Raw genomic sequence first — 21,157 nt, forward strand, 5'->3', positions numbered from 1 at the left:
CTCAGCTCTCGATAGTTCATACAGGCGATTTAAATAGGCCAGCTAATAAACCGGATTCTTGTTCGTTCTCGATCTTCCCAAATGTCTCCCAATACCATGTTAACTTGTCAAATCTGCAGAATTATTCCAACATCTCAAGATATATCATAGATAATTCGCAATCATGGCGTATGTTATTGAGGATATTAGTGCGACCATGAATTTTCTTGAGAAGAAGCGCAGCGTTTCCCCGGCTACAACGGAGGAGGTTCGTATAGTAAGCATCTCGGAGTGCGAGGGAGCGGCTCAGTGTCTTGCTCAAGCTTTCGCTACAGACGAAGTAGCAAGATACTTCCTTGATACCGATGACATGACTTCTTATTCCGAGGACTACAAATGGAAACTTCATTGTGACATAATCAAGTACATGACCGCTGCTCATTGCTACAAAGGCATAGTAACTACCATTGGTCCAAACTATGATGCCGTCGCTCTATGGTACGTCTACTGAGGATCCACGTTTTCTGAATAACGAATTAATAAACCAACAGGATGTCTCCCGGTCAAAATATGGATGATTGGCTTACCTTTTTTCGCAGCGGTCTCTGGAAACTCTACTTCAAGCTCTCCGTCGAAGGCCGCAAACGTTTCTTTGATGAATTTCTGCCACTCCTCCACCATACCATCGACGACGTCATGGGCGAGCGTAACAACAATTTTTACTATCTCGTCTATCTCGGTAGTAAACCTTGCGCTCGAGGAAAAGGATACGCGAAGAAACTAATACAGCATATGACTGATCGAGCGGACCGTGAAAACTGCCCTACGTATCTGGAGTCTAGTGCGGAGAGAAATTTGAGCTACTATCGTAAGTTGGGATTCGAGTGGAAGCAGGATATTGTGATGGAAAGAGGGGTCAAGCCAGTTAAGATGCAGATTATGGTCAGAGAGCCGAAGTTTGTAGGAGAGACTACCGAGGGAAAGGAGGGTGTGGAAGTTGAGATGATTGAGCGATTGGTGTAATTGCGATTTGAGTTCTGTTTTCAGTATCGATTTCCTTATCAAATTGACGATTTCTAGTTTCCATGATTGTTCTTGAAGATTTATGTTTGATTGGATATGGTTTTAGGTAGGATCTCCCCAATGACAAATCCGCACCTTCTCAGGCAATCAAACAGGCTTTAGTCTTAATTATTATCTACTCTAATATTAGATTATACAACAATATCACCATTTGTTTTCACCTAATTCTAGCCATTCAAGAATCTTATTTGGTATCTCTTCCCATAGAATCATACTTCATTCATATGCAGCCATTACTTTTACATAGATGCCATAATCCCATCCTACAACGCCATTGATGCTGTAATCTCCCATCCTCTAGTACTCCAACACAGCCCACGTCTCATCATCAACCGTTGTGTAGATACAACCCTCCGCCAATAACTCATCTCCGCACTTGTAGACCTCTGCAACTGGCATACCAAGCTTGGTCGCAATCATATTCACATTCAAACCCTCGTTGTTTTGAGGCTCTGATTGTAATAGATCGAATACTATTCTGGAATTGCGAGATACTTTCGCGGGTAATATTTTACCACCACCTGTAGACGCATCTCCAGCTCCCATATTATTCCCACCATACGAATCAACAAACATTCCATCGCCTCCTTCTTTCTTTGTCATAGCACCCGCTGTATCGATAGGACCACGAGTGAAATATAAATGTGCCAAGGTAGCTTCTAATCCATGGAATGTCACTTCGTTCATATCAACAACGGGTCGGATAATATGAGCTCCTACATGACGTTTGTCATGGAAGGACTTGAGTCTTCCCCATACGTGTATGTATTTTCCTTCTTCCGGCACGGGTCTTGCGTTTTCGGGAGCAGCGTCGTTGTCGATCCATTGTTTTACTTCGATGAGCCCGGTGCCGTCGTCGACTTTGTAGGTGTTGTTTGTGGCTTGGGTGGAGATAGAGTGGACTTGGCCGACGAATGAGAGCTAATGGTTAAGAAGTCAGTATATTAGTTCGGCGATCGATGGTAGCAATGCATGGTTGAGTAGGAGAAAGTGTGCCTACTTGAGTTACTTCCGATCCATCAATTTTGAAATCTGCATCGGGATGTGGTTGCACGGCCTCGAGGATTTGCTTGATCGTTACTGGTCGCAATGTATCTTTACCATAGGTCTAAATATCTCATTAGTATAATTATATGGCTTTATAAATAGCAAGACAGACCTTTGATCCTCCAGGACTTTCTTGGCTTCCTCCCTGCGATCCACCATATCCTCCTTGAACAAATCCACCACCATCCGCCCCGCCTTGTGCGCCGTAACTGGTGGTTGAATAATTATTTTGGTATGCGTGGCTGTTTGCTAGGTACATGTAAGTTTTGAGTTTTGGAGTGATGCGCGCGGAAACTTACACATGATTAATGTTCTTAGCGTGTGGAGGGCAAATGTTGAGGTTGTGGTGTTGTTGAAAGATGGGAGATGATAGAGGGAAGACGCGTTGACCGCGACTGGATAAAAAGTCGCGTAAAGCGGAAATTTAAAGGTCATGTGATGGGAGTAACATTTGGTATTGGCCCCGAAATTCTTCCGACCTCCTGGCACAAACGAGCGAGTAAAGATTGCACGCAATTGGTATTCCGTCACGAATCTAAAGACTTCTCAGATTTTGCCTTGAGGTCATCTTCTGTATAGTAGGCCTCCGCTTCGAAACAGAGTTCATCGACGGAATGCGATAAATTCATGGCAAAGATTCCAGCTCTTTCCTGTTTGGACAGTTTGCAGTTTGAGTGAGAAGCCTCATCCTCAATAAGGAGTCGTCGTTGGTAGATCTATAGAAGCCAAGAAGCCCTCGAAAAATAAAATTCTGTCATGCTGGGCGGGAATGAAGAACTTAGATGCGTCATGTTATTTTAGGTCTCATGGACACCTGCCCGATCATGTATGATCACATTCATGTCCACTCACAAGAGCGTTCGTTCTCTGACTCAACGGCTCGCATTAGAAGTCCGACCCTATTCTATCAGATTTTCCTTCTTTACATCAGTCATGATATTCAAGGCCGGAATCTTAGTTGTATGTCTCAAAGGATTAGAGTGCAAATCGTGATCACAAATTCATCCCATAGACGGCAAGTTGTGGACATGAAGATGTGAAATTTACTTGTTTATATTGTTAAACTTGTCTACCTTAGTTACGATGGCATCTAGTGAATTACAGGCATCCGGGAAGCTCCGAAGCACATAAGTTCAGTGCTCTGAATGTCGCATGCGCTAGTAAGCCTGTCGAGATAATTCCTGTCGTGTCTCAAAACAGTCATCATCATTCAATTCATAAATCCTCTACTGTCAATTGACAAATTCAGTGACTAAGCGCAACAAGTGATCGTAGAAGAAGATATGTAAATGTTCCTAGATCTTGACTGACGAAGGCTCGGGTCGTGCGGTTTAGGGGTTGAGTAGGATGCATAGCATCAAGACTTACTGTCCTTTTGCGAGCCGAGACGTCTCCCTAGAAAGCAACGGGCACTGGCAATTGATACAACAGTTTTAGTGAACATTGGCAGCAGAACGCGTGATGTGCCTTTGATTTCAAATTTACTAACAATTGTAATCAGTCAGAGGAGAATTGGCCACCAATACTCGTTTGAATACGAGCTTCTCATATCATTGATTCGCAATGCCTCAGAGCTCAATTACGGATAGCCTCAACGACAATCAAGCTAGACTCTTCCTTCAGCATTCAAATCTTTTGTAGTAATGATATTCACTCAGAGGGCCTTGCTTTAAGCTCCTTTGAAGATTATTGAAAATAACCTTTCGCTACGACTCGAACAGTTGCAGAACGGTTATCCGTTTGACAAGTGAACGAGTAAACTAGCAATTTTACCAGAGAAGCTTGCATCCCCTGCTCAAAAATGACGAATCATCCAATCTGGTAGGGTTATAGCCCTGACCTTCCCGTCAGATATTGACATTTCATTTGATTCGTCTGACTATTCTAAGGGGGCGCGAGGTTGACAGTCAGATGAGTAGTGACATTTTCATGACGAGCTTTTCTTGGGGAATTTATTTTTGCTTCCTCTTAAGATAGGAACTTCATCCATAGCTAACAGAAATATCGGTTGAGACAGATAATGTGGGATTGATCTGTGATAATATGCGGCATATTGGTAATTCGATTGATGGTTGAAAAATAGCTTGACATGATATGGAATTGCAATGCACCTTTTTCAGACCCCATACCATGTCTCTATAGCCAAGAAGTGAGTCTGATACTATCCGGTATGTTAGGAAAGAGGAGACTTTTTCAATATTTGCTGGGCCCTAACCTAATCTCCTAAGTAGAGTTAAAGGGTTCATCGTGGACGAGGGTAGATTCATAGGAACAAAACGCTTCATTATTGGTCTATTACTGGAATTTCAACGATTGGTTTTTCTAGGGAAGTGGCAGAAGTTCGAATTTGCTCGGAGTGTTGGTTATATCAAAATGTCGATTCAAGCGAGACATCGGCTCACCAGTAGGTGCACAGACTCACGGAACATTCAAGAGGAAGAGTACAATTTCACATCAAAAAGAGCTATTTTGAAAATTCGATTGAAATTCAGAATTTCGATTAATCTCTTTGAAAACTGAACATATGAATCTCAAATATAAAGATTCTATATTGTATTAGAATTGAATTGAAAAAATCAATATTAATATTCTTATAAACGAATATATAATTTCCTATTAAAAAATTTAATAGGAAAGTATACTATTTGTTTTTTGAGTTCAGATTTCTTTTTTATATATAATAAAACTTGAAAAAATTATTCTTTAATATTTAAAAAATACAATTTATAATTTTGATTGATATTAAATTTTATTTCCAATTTCATTTGAATTTTGAAACTGATAAATTTGAGTGTGAAATTGCGCTTTTATGTCACGTTATCCTGTGAGTCTGTGCACCCACTGGTGGCTTTTCGTCCGATCGATGCAGCTAAGAATCATTACATTCTCATCATTCAACCATGTACATGCCATGCCATGCCATGAACTGATCAACAACCCTGCAATGGAATTATCATTCATGCCATAGCACTAATCTTTGACGGTAAAGACTTATTGAAGGGTGGGGATAACCCCAAAGCACTACTGACTCACCGGGCAGAAAACCCCCACTGCTGGACAGCCAATCAAATGTCCCATCCCCACCTGCGCATTATGAGTCGAAAGCTCAGCTACTGACCGTCGTGACATGCCAGAGATATGGAATCTAGATTTCCAGATCATATAAAGTCCGTAACTTGTCTCATGATATTGATCGAACAGAACTCCTCATAATCAGTCCTAAAAATAAACGAAACGATGAACACCATCACAGCTACACGACACAAAATACTCACGCCTGCCACCACTCCAGCCAATAACCTACTCCCTAGTCCTTTTGTCGTCTGCATAATAGGGGCTAGCTCTGGTATAGGCGAGCACATCGCTTATTCATTTGCACAAGCAGGAGCCTCTGGTATTATTCTAGCATCCCGCAGCACCTCCGAACTTACTCGCGTTGCTGAGAAAATTCGGGAAATCGCCCCGGAAACACGAATCGAGATATTTTCGTGTGATATCGCATCATCCAGCAATATTTCAGACCTTGCAAATTATATCAAAGAAACTTTCGGCCGCCTCGATGTCTGTGTTCCCAATTCTGGATATGCCGGCCCCGTGACTCTAAAGGTTACTGAAGGTGACCCGTCATGGTTTCGAGGAAATTTCGACATAAACATGATCGGAACTTACAATTGTGCGCATTATTTGATACCTCTGCTGCTGGAGAGTGAGAATGGAGCAAAGGGTTTCATACAGATTGGATCGTTGGCTGCGACTTTAACGGATGGTCCCATTGCCAACACAGGGTATTGTGTGAGTAAATTTGCGCAGAGTAGATTTTTAGAGATGATAGGTTCTCAATTTGGAGAGGAAGGATTGCTTGCTGTTACTGTCCATCCGGGGGCCGTTGCAACGCCGATGGCTGCTGGAAATACACCCGAAGTTTTCTTGCCTTGTAAGTTTCTCATCTATCCAACTTTTGAGGTTGCGGGAGTACTGATGAAAGTTATAGATTTGGTTGATAGCGTGGATCTTTGTGGTGGCTTTTGTGTATGGTTGAGTAAAAACATCAAAGATTTGAAATGGATGAATGGAAGGTTTCTGGATGCTAGATGGGATATTGACGAGTTACTTCAGAGAAAGGAGGATGTTCTTGAGAAGGATTTACTTAAGTGGACGTTGAGAACTTCGTGAGTGTCGAAGCTTTTTTTCCAAGCGACTTATTTCCAATATCGCCATGATGAAGTAAATTGATCACAAATAGAAATTTCTCATACCTTTTTGACATTGAAACAAGCACATAGCATGAGGATTGAGCGAAATTTTCCACAAACATCGAAATAAGAACCCATGATGAGTGCCGAAGATGATCGAACGAACTCTCATTTCCTGTCGAGAATTAGTGATTGCCATTAAGAGAAGCTGGAGACACAAAACAAACTCAGACATGAAACTTTTGGTTTATATCACCCAAATATGGTTCAGCCACTGGCAACTACTCAATCTTCCAGCCAAACCCATTTTTACTTCCTGCAGGAGAGGAAGAAGGAACTACGGGCAAGAATAGCAAGGTATTGTTGGCCCTAAAAGGGAAATCGCTAATTTGACGGCCTGCAAACCCATTGCTACTTACCCGTTTTCTTTTGAATTTATTTCGTTAATGAAGGATCACTCTCTTGTTTACTACGTCTTCAAAAAAACATCTCATATAAATACAGCGATCCGGGACTATTTCTCTCCTATTTTCCTTCTTCCAGCATCAGCAAATATTACTGCCAACCATCGTCGCACAACAAAACTCTTAACTCTCGAGCCTCTGATCCTCATTCACTGAAATCGACCCAAATCATCGTATAGTCAAATCTAATTCATCTAATCATGCAGCTCACCATGGAAGAGATGTATTTTAGGTCGGTACTCGAGCAAGTCCAACTGGAAGTGCATAATTCTCTCATATGCCTACCAATCTTCAGGGACTCAGTACTTAGTTTATCCAAGCAAATACCTGAAATCAACATATCGGAAGAGAAACTTGGAGCCGAGCTGCAGGAAGATATAGATGTCTTAGAGGATTTTAAGAAAAAGCTCGCTGTGCGCGTGGGACGTCAAAACATAACGATTAGTATTGGAGAAATCGAGGCGATAGAGTTAGCGGCCCGCAACATGAGAGAGAAATGGGAGGAGAAGGTGACAATGTTAAAAGCAGAAGAGGTGTTACTTGAGGAGGCATTGCAAGAGGCAGAGAAGTCATTTATCGAGGCCGAAGAGGCATTAAAAAAGGCCCAAAAAGCGTGGTACGATGCGGAGGCGGTATGGCACGCTGCGGCATTTGAGTTAGCAGATTCGAGAATTCCTGAGTCGGATGAGTCGGATGAGGAAAGTCAACTACTTCAGCAAGAAATAGAAGAGACAGAAGAGACAGAAGCGACAGAAGCGACAGAAGGCGAAAGCTAGCTGGCTAGATTGATTACATGAAGAGGATTGGGACGTTAGTGAAGCTGGCTCTGGGAGCCTGACGCCTTAAATCTATTATTAGGAAAACTTCGCTTTGCAAGGGAGCATAAAAAAAGTAGATTACCACGGATTCTCACTTTGTGGCGAGATTTGTTACAGTATCAAATTGTCAATCATCATGGTATTGGTACGAATACCTGAACATCATAAAGTATTCTAAAGACTATCCATATACTGTGATTGAGTGATGCTATACACGAAGACGAAATCGTAACGTGAACAATATACAAACAGGGGTTGGAAAACCGAAGATAGGTATCATGAGCTCGTCGTATGACTGGGCTTGAGACCCCTTGAGTGTAATCATGGAATGACATACAGATATGAGTGACTACAGGTCAGCAAGTATTATTTTATATACATTGAAACCACCGCATGACCCATCTACAAATAAGAATGACAGACACATTCTGTTTACAATCTCGTACAAACTTCAACCCAAAGGATATCCTCGTTTGCTTTCCATCCCATGCGACAATTATAAAAGAATGATTGAAATAAATTTCAGTCTGCCCTGGCAAGATAAACTTCTCGAATCTTGGGTTGAGTGATTCACTGTTTCAATATTTTCGTTATCTACGTTCCAGTGTTGTCGATTGACCCTTCCTAATTCAGCGTTTGATTTTATCATTGACTCGTGTCTCAACCACTAGACATGCCGGAGGCACAAATATACGATACGCTTGGAGAAAATGACATTCATACCCCTACGGCAGGAAACGAAGCAACAAATGATTTATTAGGCTTACTTCTAGAAAAGATGGAAACATGGGTACAACTTGTGGAAAGGAGTCCAGGAGATTCTCATGTAGCAGGCGAAGGTGATCAGAATATACTAAACTGGATAGAAATACACCAGCAGGAGTATCTCAACATGAGACATCAGATTTAGGATTTGGAAAAAAATTGTGAAGGGTACTCCAAAAACTGATGAGATAGATTCGGAAAGCAAGGAAAGAAGAGATGAAGGGATGGGGCTAGAGCAGGATGAAAAGACAATTAGGAAGGCAAGACTGGAAACCAAAATCGAAGAAATAGAACTGGAGATAGTGGAAGTGAAACTTAAAAAGGAAGCATTGCAAGAAATAAAGAAGAGAGTCGAAACGCTGAAAGAGTCCTGGGAGAGAGCCATTAAATCTGCTAAGAACTCAAGAGGTCCAGCGGACTATAAGCTTCAATATGTAGATTGAAATCCCAGAGTTGATATACGCAATTGAACTGTGAAACTTAAGTTGATTTGAGTCTCACATAGCTAATAATACTAAAATTGACAACGATTGAAATAATTCTACAAACTATTGCTAAGGGATTATGAGTGTATCTTCGATACTGTTATGAAAACCATCTTTCGATACATAGTTTTTGGTATCTTACAAATCGATCTTGGTCTCAGATTCGGATGAAATGATCACATTTTCATATTGTAATTTGTACTTTAGGAGATAGATGCTATTATGTACTTAACAATTACATTTGTTATCATCTCAACAGATTCAAAATTTCATAAACTTGACTCTCCGATGATCCCGTTGCTCGCTTCAGATTCGTCTCGTGGGTTTAGCGACCACAAAATTGTCTGTCAAATCGTTAAGAATTTATATTCCCCCGAACCACTTGCTTCATATACCACAATTCTAATTCTGAAGTATCCGGAACAGGCTACATAAGGCTTGGTGTATCATTTGACGTACTCGACGACTCTTCTTACTTTGAATGAGATACTCGGACCCTCGAGGCGAGTCTTTACTGCTCCGCTCCACTGTCTCGCTGTCTGCCAGAAAAGTTCCCAAAAGGTTCATTTCCGGCCCTCGACACCTTTTTATCCCTGTAAGACGTTAGAGAGGTGCGTGGGAACGCATGTAACCGATGGTGCAGGATCTAACTCACCTCGCTATTCATCCAGAATTTATGGTAGCGTCAAGTGCCTCGCGATTTCCTGGGCAAATACTATATCAGAAGCCGCAGGGTCTTCAGGATTTGGGTAGGTCCGATATGCTTGATCCGCAGCCGCACGGTCGCCATCCTCGCCATATAAATGAGCTTCTCCAATGATGCTCAGGCGATGTTCCATGTCTTTGATTGCAAACTGAAGAGTCGAGAAGATCAAGTAACACTCAGGATGACGCGCTGTTCGAAACAATTTACAACCATTTCCGATGATCATGTCATTCCAAGCCGACCATTCTTCGAAGAATCCGAGCATGGTTTCACGACCAGGGTCGCCGCCATTTTTCGCAATGTCCCTTCGCAATTCTGCCCTGAAACGTTCAATATCATTTGACACCCAGAGCCAAAGCTGGGTTTTTGCAGCTTTGCGATGATGTGTTTCTTCCAAAATGAAACGAAAATGTTCCTGATTACGCTCGTACTCTGCATACAGATTTTCACTTATCACTTGTTCAATCGATTGACCATCAGAAACATCATCACCTTGATCAATCTCAGCCTCTACCTCGACTCCTGCCTCGGCACTTTCCTTGAGCATTTTGGCCATTTCTGGTGAGCTTCGATGCGCATCCACGAATGCTCCGCTAGAAATCTGGTTTTCTGGGAGCTTAACCATGCCTTTCCAATTCTCAGAAATGCTTATACTATTTTCCAACCATTTATTATGTCGTTTGGCAAAAGTGCCAGCTGGATCTGTACATTGATCCAATATTGCCTGGAGCTCTCCACCCCTTAATTCCATGTACTTTTGACGAGCAATAAATTTAGCTACATCATATCCAGCTTCTAAGAGAGTTTGGTCGCGCATGTTTCAATCTAGTTCAATAACCTTGCGAGAACTACAGATTGCGATTGTGTAGTATTGATTAGAGGATTTTAATGAATGGATTGTAGGCCTTAAGATGATACTATGGAATCGGTGTTGGAATGCAATTTTCAAAATGATTGTCTTGAGAAAGATCTAGTTATATATACGAAATCAAAAAGTGGAGATTTCTATATGGACTGAACTAGCAATGACTAGGTCTGTCACGTTGTGTGCCATTCGTTCTTAGTTCACGAAACTAAAATTTGATCGGCTAAATTTACTAAAAGCTTAATACGAAAATCGAATGAAAGTTTTTGGAAAACGAAATATTAGGATCAGTATACTGATGCATTGATAAATTGAAGGCATTGAAAATTATGAACATAACATGTGGGATTAATAACGTTTCAATAAACTCAATTTCTTAACTAGCTTTTAAAACATAACTTTTCTATACCTCATCAAAAACACCTAAATATTAAATTTTGATATTTCAATTCATAATAACTTCGTTAATTAAACTTTGATTTAAATAAGAATAATATCATATAATAAAGAATGATTGATATTGTTACATGTCTAATTTTCATTTTCATTTGATTTTAGTGTTACGACGGCATCCAACATACCGAGTCACCTGATCAGGAAGTCACGAGATTAGAGATTCCCACTGGATCCCACTGCTCCTATCTAATAGGACACAATAGAATTAATAGAACAACAGAGAACAAAGGTCTATATAAGGAATAGGGTTTCTTTATATATAAAGCTTTATACTCAAGAATAATTATTAATTTCATTATTATAATTACAAGAATTGTAATTAATTATAATCTTATTGAATTCCTATTTGAAATTTAATTTAAATTACTTTAAGAAATCTTTAAACACTTTTATATGATCTTAAAGATAGCTTCTATAACACTTTGAGCATTCTTTCTGTTTTAAGTACCAATTCAATATTAATCATTAGTATAGTAGCCAATAGTTTTTCTAGAAACTAATAAGCTCTAGTAAATAACTTCAATAATATTAAAATAATTAATACTCTTAAGAAAATTATTATTAATGAAACACTTAAAATTACCTTACTAAATAAATATTAAGGAAATCAATAGGAATTCAATACCTTTCTATTATAACTCGAAATCTATTTTAGATTCAATCAAAACAAGTTTATTGAAAAGAAATCTAAAAGTATTTGAACCATATTATACCTCAAAGGTAAAACAAACAAATGAATTCAATCATACCTACACAACTATTTTGAGCATAATAATTAGAATTGTATATAACCTACTCAAATAATCTTTAATAGTTTTGAAGAATTTAAGATAAAGATTTATAGAATCTTTAAGAACTTCAATAAACTAGAGATAATAAAAAATAAGATCTTCAATTTCAAATAGATAGAATTAATATTGAAGTATATTATAAAATTCCAAAAATATATAAAAACAATTAAATAGAACGAAATCATTATCATAAGTTATTATTATAAAGGATTCAAATTAGAAATTAGATTAGAATTAAAAAGATTTGTTAAGAATATAAACTTAAATAATCTAATTTAGAACTTTATTAAATTAAATGATTATTTTTATTAATATTAATAAAGTTAAAGATTATATAAACCTTAGGGAAATCAAAAGCAAGAATGTTATTACAAGAATGAGAATAGATTATATTATAATCCATAAAGATATAGAAATCCTATAAAATTAAATACTATATATTATACAAATAGAAATGATAATTCAAAAAGGAAACAAAGACGAGAAAATAACTTATATTTCGAATGTAGAAAAACAGGGTATTAAATAGCAAAATATTGAAGTAAGAAAACAAAGGGTAAAAAGAGCAACTTTAAGAATAAGTTTGATAAGAACTAACTTAATATCATCTTCACATTACAATTGTGTGTTGTTAATGTAACAGGGCTAGTCACATTACCATCAGCTTATAAAGGAGAGCTCGACAAAGAAGAAGAGGTTGAATGCCTTTTATGAGTAAACAAAGACCTACAATTAGAAGAATTATAATCTATTTAGGAAATTGACTAATAGAATTATTATATTTGGAAATTTGGAAATACAGATAAAGGGACTATGAATAAAAACCTCAGCGTAACAAACGTTGAAGAAGGCGAATCGTATGAGGTTCGGTATATCGATCAGCATCGAATTCTATGGTTTGGAATCATTACAAATATATCATTTATAGAAAGAATTAATACTGATTATTTCTAGTGATTAGATAGAGGAGAGCTATGGGAAGTATTTTATTATTACATATCTGAAAGAAATAAGGATCAAGTTTTATTTTTATACAGAAGAATAGGGAAAGAATACCAGGTCCAGGCTTAAGCCATATTACCATCACCAGTTATGAATACGATAATGAAAGTTATTCAAGGGAATTACTGATACACTCTATAAAGGGACTTACTTAATAACAAAGCTAAATTAAGGACAAGCGCTGTTTATTTAAAAGAGAAAGAGTTTTGATGTATAATATTTGCTGATAAGATCATTTAGAATAACGAAAATAAGCAAATTATATTACAATTGAATACTATAGAATAAGCAGAATAAATATATTATAAAATCAAAATAAACGAATAAATATAATAAGTTATAATAGATTCAGGGATTATAGGAAATTTTATTACATTAGAAGTTATAAAGTACTTAAGAGTTTTATTTTAAAGGAAATAAAACTCTTATTAATTATAGTTAATTAATAAATAGCTAGTAGGATTTAACAAAAATGTTTCTTAAAAAATATAATTAGTATAAATAAATATAATTTAATATTTAAAGATTATATAGCTTAATATTATATTATTAAATTAATAATAAATTATCTTAAGGATGTTATGGTTAAAGGTATATAATTCTAAAATAGATTGATTATAAAAAACAATGATATTTGATTAGTATAAAAATAATTATAATAATATGTTTAAGGCATTTGTGAGATATAATATGTACTAAGAAGAGTTGAATACGAATAATATTGATGATATAGGATATCTAGTTTAAAATCCTTTATTAAAAGTGAAGAATAGTATACCTCCTTTATAAATATAGAAATCAACAATATAATATAAAATTGTAATTAAGGTAAAGAAGTGTTACGGGAGCTGCCTCTAGGGTGTTACAACGGATTAGTAACAGGCTGTAGAATCACCAACGTATAGGCTATAATGGTACTATAAGCCTCGGTGATTCAGCTGCAGTATACCGGGGGACGCTAGGCACCCAGGAGAGCCTCAGGCACGTATATAGTATTAGTCATAGGATACCCTAGAAACATAGGACATAGTTCCCAGGACAATAGGTCCTAGGAAAGACAGAACACAGTAAGCAAGAAGGCTTCACTAGGATTAGTAATGTCCCAGGGGATTAGCCCCAGGACAAAAGAATAAGCTAGGACACCAAGAGTCACGGGATTAGTGTCCCGTGATGGACAGCTCAGGAACGACAGCGCTCCAGGAGCGCCCGGCTGTCCCAGCTGTCCAAGTAGGACGAAGATCTATATAAGGGAATGGGTTTCATTACAATGTAGAGCTTCGTGCTCAAGATCAATCATTAGTTTCATACTATAGTTACGAGAATTGCAACCAGTTACAACCTTATTGAATTCCTACTTGAAGTCTAGTCTAAACCACCTCGAGAGATCTCTAGACACTTCCACGTGACCCTAGAGGCAGCTCCCGTAACATAGGGTCACATGGAAATGTTTAGAAATCTCTTGAGATGATTTAAACTAAACTTCAAATAGGAATTCAATAAGATTAATAACTAATTGTAATTCTTATAATTATAATAATAAAACTAATGATTATTCTTAAGCACAAAGCTCTATATTGTAATGAAATCTATTTCCTTATATAGACCTTTTTGTTTAGTGTGATTAGTACGGTTTAGTACTAATTTATTTATACTTTCATGGTTTAGAATCTATCCCACTAAGGCAGACTAAGCTAACCATGTGACTTAATACCCTAGTCCCGTGTCTATATTACATCGTTCGTAACATTATCCCCTTCTTATCCTAGTGCTTATCCCGAGCGTTATATAATCATGTATTCCCCACATAGCCATATCATAATAATTCTTTATTTCCTTTTATTATATCTATTACTAATAATTCTTACTCAATACTTAATTGTCATTGTCTAAACTAAAAAATCAAAGATAAAGGAAATATTATAATGCCTTATTCTTGTTATAAAAAGAATGATTTGTAATACCATATATTTCCTGAATCCAAATATTATGAAAAGTATATTCGCTTTGGTTCTATAAAATATAATGTTATTTGTTGGAAGTTGTGGCACGTGCTCTAAGCTACTGTGCATATATCACTTCCACTTCGTAGTTAGATTTTACCTTAGTACAATTAATCTACATAGTCAATAATACATGCATTCCACTGGCCTGCTCCTTTATTGTGAACAGGTTATGAGCCCGGTAGCTCTGCAGTAAGACTAAGGCCGAAAGCTCTTTGAATAGCTTACGTTGCCAAAGGAGAGGTTGACGACGAGAAGCTCCTACGCAACGCGACGTCAACATACGAGGTGCGCACAGCAAACAGATTGCTGAGCAGCGACAGCGAAGTAACCACTTACATCGCGCCTTTTCCTCAAGTAAGAAAACTACGAGTTATTACTGAAAAGACCATTCATTCCAGCTTAACGCTGAAGAGCATCACCTGCTACATAGTGTTCGATATCACTTCAAAAATCATTATCTACAAATCAAAATTCACTATTCTTAATTACCCCGCCTTGAAGAGAATTTCTCCCTTCAAACACTAGTACATCCCAATCGGGACAGCGCAGTCTTAAACAGTTCCTCTTCCACTCTTTCATTCCACCATCAATCACGCCTAGGTCATCGACGCAAGCTTTCTACTTGCAGAACCTTCAAAATGAACGAAGACACTGGATCCAAGGATTACTCCAAGCGCATCCCTCCTCTCACTCAAGAGAATCACGAACGCTGGACTCGTCAAATAAGAATTCAACTTCGAGGAAAAGGTTGGTTCTATACATGCGAAAAGACATTGCATGAATATGCACGGATTGCAGCAGCCGACAACTTAATCCAGGATTTCGAAGAACTTCAAGTCTCCAGCGGCAGCGGCAGTACCACTACAAAGATTCGACTCAATATCGACAAAAAGGCCACCTTTCTTAAGGACGACGCTAGTGCATTATCTTACATCTGTCGCTCATTATCTGACGATGATGAGGCTTTAGTGGACGAATATGATACAGCAAAGAAACTTTGGGATTATCTAGCCGTCAAATACTCCAGAATCGATGATATCGCAGCAGACGAGTACCTCCTCAAGATCAAGACCTTCTCTTTCGACGATACCCCTGATATGACTATTATAGGTGCATGGGATAAGCTCAAGGATCTTCGACGAAAGCTCTTATCTGCGGATGCTTCAGCCGGTGCTTTGTGTACAGATAAATCACTCTTTCAAAGCCTGACCTTGTCTCTCCCTGATGAGTACAAAGTCATCATTGATATGATCCGTGTCGTCAGTTCTACTCTAAGCATTGACGATAAGATCAAGCATCTACAGGTCAAAGAGGCAGAGATCCAGACCTCTGGAGACTCGGCACACCTTGCAAAAGGAAAGAAATATGTCCCACCTCATCGCCAGCGTAAGGCTAGCACAAGCTCGGAGACCGACACATCCATCATCACTTGCGAACTCTGCGACAAACCTGGCCACTCAGTCCTAAAATGCTTCCAGCTCCGTCGCGCCAAGCGTCTCTTGAAATCCGATTCAAAGCACAAACAGAAGAGAAGACAATCCACCTCTCCAGTGCGAAAAGACAAAAAACGCAGGGAGCACAAGGCTCATATCGCCGAATCAAGCTCCGATGCTACTGAAAGTGTCGTCGATAGTGAGTCTGATTCTGAGCATTGTCATCTCACCAAAGAAAGTATTAGTAAGGCATCCCCATCGCAATGGTACGCTGATACCGGCGCCACTTCACACATGTCTGACCAACGTTCTCTATTCAGAAGTCTAATTCGTACTCCGCGACGAAGGATAACGGTTGGTGGGGGAGCTATGTACTCGGATGAGCGAGGAACAGTGGACATGGTGTGCAAGGATGGAACAAGGACATCATTAGCTGGTGTGCTATATGTACCTGGATTGGGGGTCAACCTGCTCTCAGCCAAGAGAATTTGTGAGGCAGGACTCAAGGGTACATTCAGTCTCAAGAAGATGTATTTCACACCAGAAAACGATAAGAATAATAAGATCATCAAAGCAACAATGAAAGATGGGATGTATATCATCTCGCATGTGAAACCAGGATACGAAGATTCTGCATTCTTTGCGCTCTCTGCAGAGATCATTGATGGTACAAAAGGGGAAGTCGAAGAATTAACCATGACGGAGAAGGAAAGATACCTTATCTGGCATAGACGCTTCAATCATCTCGGCCCTGACAAAATCAGGAATCTGCACAAAGTCACTACACTCCAGAGACCGATCAAGGTCCCTTCAACTCTTGATGTCTGTGAAGTGTGCGCTCTCACAAAGATGACTAACAGAATCCCAAGTCAACTAAGTGCACGAAAATCCAAAAGGCTAGAATTGATCCATTTCGATGTTGCTGGCCCTTTCCCAAGGACCATTCGAGGGCACAGATACTTTCTCCTTATTATCGATAGCGCCACAAGGGTAAATTGGGTCATCCTATTGAAACAGAAGAGCGATGCAATACCCTTACTGAAAGCCTGGAAGCAAGAAATTGAACTTGCTACAGGAGTAGCTGTAATTGCTGCCAGAACCGACAATGCACCAGAGCTTCTTCAAGCCGTCCGGGAATGGAAGACTGGTGTGCGATCAGAGGTTACAGTGGTTGTATCGTCTCACCAAAATGGTCCAGCTGAACGCAATATACGCACCGCAGAAACCGACATGAGAGCAATGTTGAAAGAAGCTCATTTACCATTAGAATTTTGGGACGAAGCTGTCGAGCACGACGTATACATTCGAAACCGCACTAGTATTGGCCCAGATGCAAATGGAATCGATCGAAGCCCACTCGAAGCATTTACAGGCACATTACCAGATATCGATACATGCAAGGTCTGGGGGAGTCGATGTTACGCCTATATCAACCCCAAAACCATCCCAAAAGGACAAAGGCATGATAAACTTCGCGACACAGCAAGGGTTGGGATATTCCTGGGATACTCAAAAGACACCACCAAGCATATAAAGGTTTATTCACCAGAGCTAGGTTATACTTACCGCTCTTATCGTGTTACAATCGACGAAAGCTACAAAGGAGGGGATCTGGATCTCAAACTCAGAAACTGTGTAGCTGGATCACAAGGTACCAAGAATATAGAACCTGATCGCAGGCCTCGCGGCAGACCTAAGAATGTCCCTGAATCATCGTCTATTCCAGTCGATCCACCAATATCACCAAATGAAATAATCACAGACTCGATAGAGGTGCGCTTGCCAATACCAAAACGAACAAAGACTGAAATACCACGCTTTGATGAAGATGAATATGGAAATATCCGACAAGTGGCTGATGATTTAACAAGACCGGCAGGGGAAAACAACAAAGAAAGTGATGTTACTTTACCTGATATAACTTTACCACTTGATCATACACCATCGAATTCGAGTACATTACCTGAGAGTGTATTACCTGATATTGCACTACCTAATGAAACTTTACCACCTACTGCATCTACATCTGCATCTACTTCCACACCACCTTTGAGATACAATCTTAGGAAGAGAAAGAGAAGCGATGACGACGATATAGAAGAACAGAGAGACTCCAAAATCATTCGGGCCTTACTTGCTTCCTTAAATAAGCCAGGATCAGAATCAATTGAGCACGCCATGATTGCCATTCCAAATATTCATCAATTCGAACAGGAGACGAATAATGAAATTGCTTCGAAGATCTTGACTATTTTAGCAGATGCACCAGCAGAAGCTGAGACCGCTCTACCAGCAACGGAAATACTCGGGATCAAGATACCGAATACATATAAAGAAGCAATGGCAGACAAAAAGCACGCGAAAGACTGGCAAGCTGCAATTCAAGAAGAAGTAGACTCATTGGTCAAGAATGGCACTTGGGAAGAGTTCATTTTACCACAAGGGAGCAATCTAGTTTCAACGAAATGGGTATTTGTTGTTAAGACGAAGGATAATAAGGTAGAGCGATTCAAGGCCAGATTAGTGGCTAGAGGGTTCAGCCAAGTTTTAGGTAAAGATTACAACGAAACCTTCGCCCCCACTGTTCGACTCGATACTCTTCGCCTTTTCCTTGCAATTGTTGCAAGAGAGGACCTCGAGTGTTCCCATTTCGATATCAAAAATGCGTTCACCGAATCACACTTGAAAGAAGAAATCTATTTAGCACCCCCTCAAGGTGTTCATGTTCGTCGCGGCCGCGTTCTACATGCACTTCGGAGTCTTTATGGGCTAAAGCAAGCTGGTAGAGATTGGAGCCTTCTTCTGAAAGGAGAGTTAACCAAGATGGGTTTCGTACAAAGCCTTGCGGATCCGTGTTTATACACCAATCACCCGCGCCAGCTAATTCTCCTAGTGTATGTAGATGATATTGTTACTGCTGCTGCACAAAAACGAGATATTCAATGGTTTTATCACAACCTTTCTGCTCGATTCAACACCAAAGACCTGGGGGAGATTAGTAAGATCTTAGGAGTGCGCATCATTCGTAACAGATCAGAGAGAGTGTTAACTATGGATCAAGAAGAGTATCTGGATGCAATGCTTACCCGATTCGGGATCTCCCATGGTCAACACACTCCAAGGAAGATACCAATCTCGGATTACAACCAACTACGACCAACGCTCCCAGACGACGAGCTCACTGATGTAAACGAATACCAGCAAGCAATCGGCAGTACGATCCACCCTATGGTTTACACTAGACCGGACATCGCATTCGGTCTCGGGAGATTAGCACAAGCTATGTCTAACCCTGCCAAACATCACAGCGTTGCACTCAAAAACCTTATGAGATATTTGAGGTCAACTATTAAACAGAAACTACGTTTTGGGCCTGGGGGAGTTCAATCAGATATTTGCAAAGAATATGACCTCCTACAACGCACCATCAAAGTATACACCGACGCAGACTGGGCAAGCGATAGAACCGATCGAAAAAGCATCTCTGGTGGGGTAGTAATGTTCTATGGTGGACCAATCTCATGGGCAAGCAAGAAGCAGACATCTGTAGCTACATCTAGTACAGAAGCTGAGTACATTTCCATGGCGATGTTCACCAAACAAGGGCAATGGGTAGCCCAACTCTTGAGGGACTTAGAGCGACCACAGTATATCGGGAGCAACAGCGGAGTTCAAATGCTCGGAGACAACCAAGGAGCGCTAGCGTTAACCAAGAACCCACATCTACACGAGCGATCAAAGCATATTGACATATGTCACCACTTCATTCGAGATCTCACAGAAAAACATCTAGTCAATACCAGCTATGTCAATACAAGTGATATGGCTGCAGATGGATTAACAAAACCATGCGCAAGGGTGATATTTGAGAGATTCAAGAACATGCTGGGGTTTCAAAGAGAGTAAGCTCTTTGGAAGAGTATTGGAAGTTGTGGTATGTGCTCCAAAATCGACTAAATCGACCAAATTGACCAAATCGACCAAAATCACTGAATCCACCCATTTCACCTATTTCATCAGATTCATTGGATTCATCTTACGTCGAATTTATCAAAAAAAAAAAAAAAAAAAAAAAAAAATTAATGATTTCAAGAAAATCACGTGGAATAACAGATAAGCTTAAGGTCTGTTCGCATACGATCGGATTTTGATGGTCTACCATATTAAAACAATAACCCTACGATCAAGGAATAACGAATTTCGAAGCAATCAGTTATTGGGCGTATAAAAGGAATTTTAAAGAAACTAACTACTGAAGCTGAGAGAGTAAGCTCTCTGGGGGAGTGTTGGAAGTTGTGGCACGTGCTCTAAGCTACTGTGCATATATCACTTCCACTTCGTAGTTAGATTTTACCTTAGTACAATTAATCTACATAGTCAATAATACATGCATTCCACTGGCCTGCTCCTTTATTGTGAACATTATTGATCTTTCTTCTTTTGATTGGGATATTCTATCTCGAAAGGAAGCTTGTTTTAAGGTTAAAAAGGAAACTGTTGCTTTTACAAAACAAAAAGTCTTCCATCATTATATAGAAATTCGCAAAAAACAGAAGACATTTTATAATCAAGATTCTGAAATGCTTCGTCGTGGTGTTTGCTCATTAAATAAACTAGATGAATTATTAGAAAAAGAGTATATAAAGAAGGAAAAGGAGTTGATGTCTGTCTTTATTACTGGCCCTAGCAATAGTTCCTTTGTTTTCAACTCTTCTTCTTTGAACCCTTCAATCTGTTACGGGAGCTGCCTCTAGGGTCACGTGGAAGTGTCTAGAGATCTCTCGAGGTGGTTTAGACTAGACTTCAAGTAGGAATTCAATAAGGTTGTAATTGGTTGCAATTCTCGTAACTATAGTAATGAAACTAATGATTGTTCTTGAGCACGAAGCTCTGTATTATAATGAAACTCATTCTGTTATATAGACCTTCGTCCTCTGGAGCCCCTGGGATCCGTATGCTCCTGGAGCCCGTAGCTCCCCAAGGCTCCCTCACGTGACATGCGAATGTGTCATGTGATGTCTGTTGTAACACAATCCTAGTTTTAATAGATTCTCCTTTTTTCTAAGC

The 21,157-nt window shown here is 39.3% G+C and overlaps 6 protein-coding genes across 6 annotated transcripts; 4 read left to right on the top strand and 2 right to left on the bottom strand.

Annotated features, from left to right (window-relative positions):
- Nucleotides 1–163: 163 nt before the first annotated feature.
- Nucleotides 164–1,002, top strand: EAF01_006689 (uncharacterized protein; the record flags this gene model as incomplete). The annotated part of the gene is made up of 2 exons (XM_038914943.1): nt 164–477; nt 531–1,002. The coding sequence occupies 2 exons, from the start codon at nt 164–166 to the stop codon at nt 1,000–1,002; spliced, it is 786 nt and encodes a 261-aa protein (XP_038769898.1).
- Nucleotides 1,003–1,359: 357 nt separating this feature from the next.
- Nucleotides 1,360–2,412, bottom strand: EAF01_006690 (uncharacterized protein; the record flags this gene model as incomplete). The annotated part of the gene is made up of 4 exons (XM_038914944.1): nt 1,360–1,983; nt 2,063–2,170; nt 2,222–2,358; nt 2,409–2,412. The coding sequence occupies 4 exons, from the start codon at nt 2,410–2,412 to the stop codon at nt 1,360–1,362; spliced, it is 873 nt and encodes a 290-aa protein (XP_038769899.1).
- A 2,609-nt stretch (nt 2,413–5,021) lies between these two features.
- On the top strand, nt 5,022–6,282 carry EAF01_006691 (uncharacterized protein; the record flags this gene model as incomplete). Its single annotated transcript, XM_038914945.1, has 3 exons — nt 5,022–5,092; nt 5,150–6,043; nt 6,101–6,282. The coding sequence occupies exons 2-3, from the start codon at nt 5,347–5,349 to the stop codon at nt 6,280–6,282; spliced, it is 879 nt and encodes a 292-aa protein (XP_038769900.1). The 5' UTR covers nt 5,022–5,092; nt 5,150–5,346.
- A 684-nt stretch (nt 6,283–6,966) lies between these two features.
- Nucleotides 6,967–7,542, top strand: EAF01_006692 (uncharacterized protein; the record flags this gene model as incomplete). Its single annotated transcript, XM_038914946.1, has 1 exon — nt 6,967–7,542. One exon carries the CDS (start codon nt 6,967–6,969, stop codon nt 7,540–7,542), a length of 576 nt encoding a protein of 191 aa, XP_038769901.1.
- A 715-nt stretch (nt 7,543–8,257) lies between these two features.
- EAF01_006693 (uncharacterized protein) lies at nt 8,258–8,792 on the top strand (the record flags this gene model as incomplete). The annotated part of the gene is made up of 2 exons (XM_038914947.1): nt 8,258–8,466; nt 8,495–8,792. 2 exons carry the CDS (start codon nt 8,258–8,260, stop codon nt 8,790–8,792), a joined length of 507 nt encoding a protein of 168 aa, XP_038769902.1.
- Nucleotides 8,793–9,508: 716 nt separating this feature from the next.
- EAF01_006694 (uncharacterized protein) lies at nt 9,509–10,357 on the bottom strand (the record flags this gene model as incomplete). Its single annotated transcript, XM_038914948.1, has 1 exon — nt 9,509–10,357. The coding sequence occupies one exon, from the start codon at nt 10,355–10,357 to the stop codon at nt 9,509–9,511; it is 849 nt and encodes a 282-aa protein (XP_038769903.1).
- Between the last annotated feature and the right edge of the window lie 10,800 nt (nt 10,358–21,157).

Source organism: Botrytis porri, assembly GCF_014898465.1.
Source record: "Botrytis porri strain MUCL 3234 chromosome Unknown BPOR_008, whole genome shotgun sequence".
Lineage (NCBI taxonomy): Eukaryota > Fungi > Ascomycota > Leotiomycetes > Helotiales > Sclerotiniaceae > Botrytis > Botrytis porri.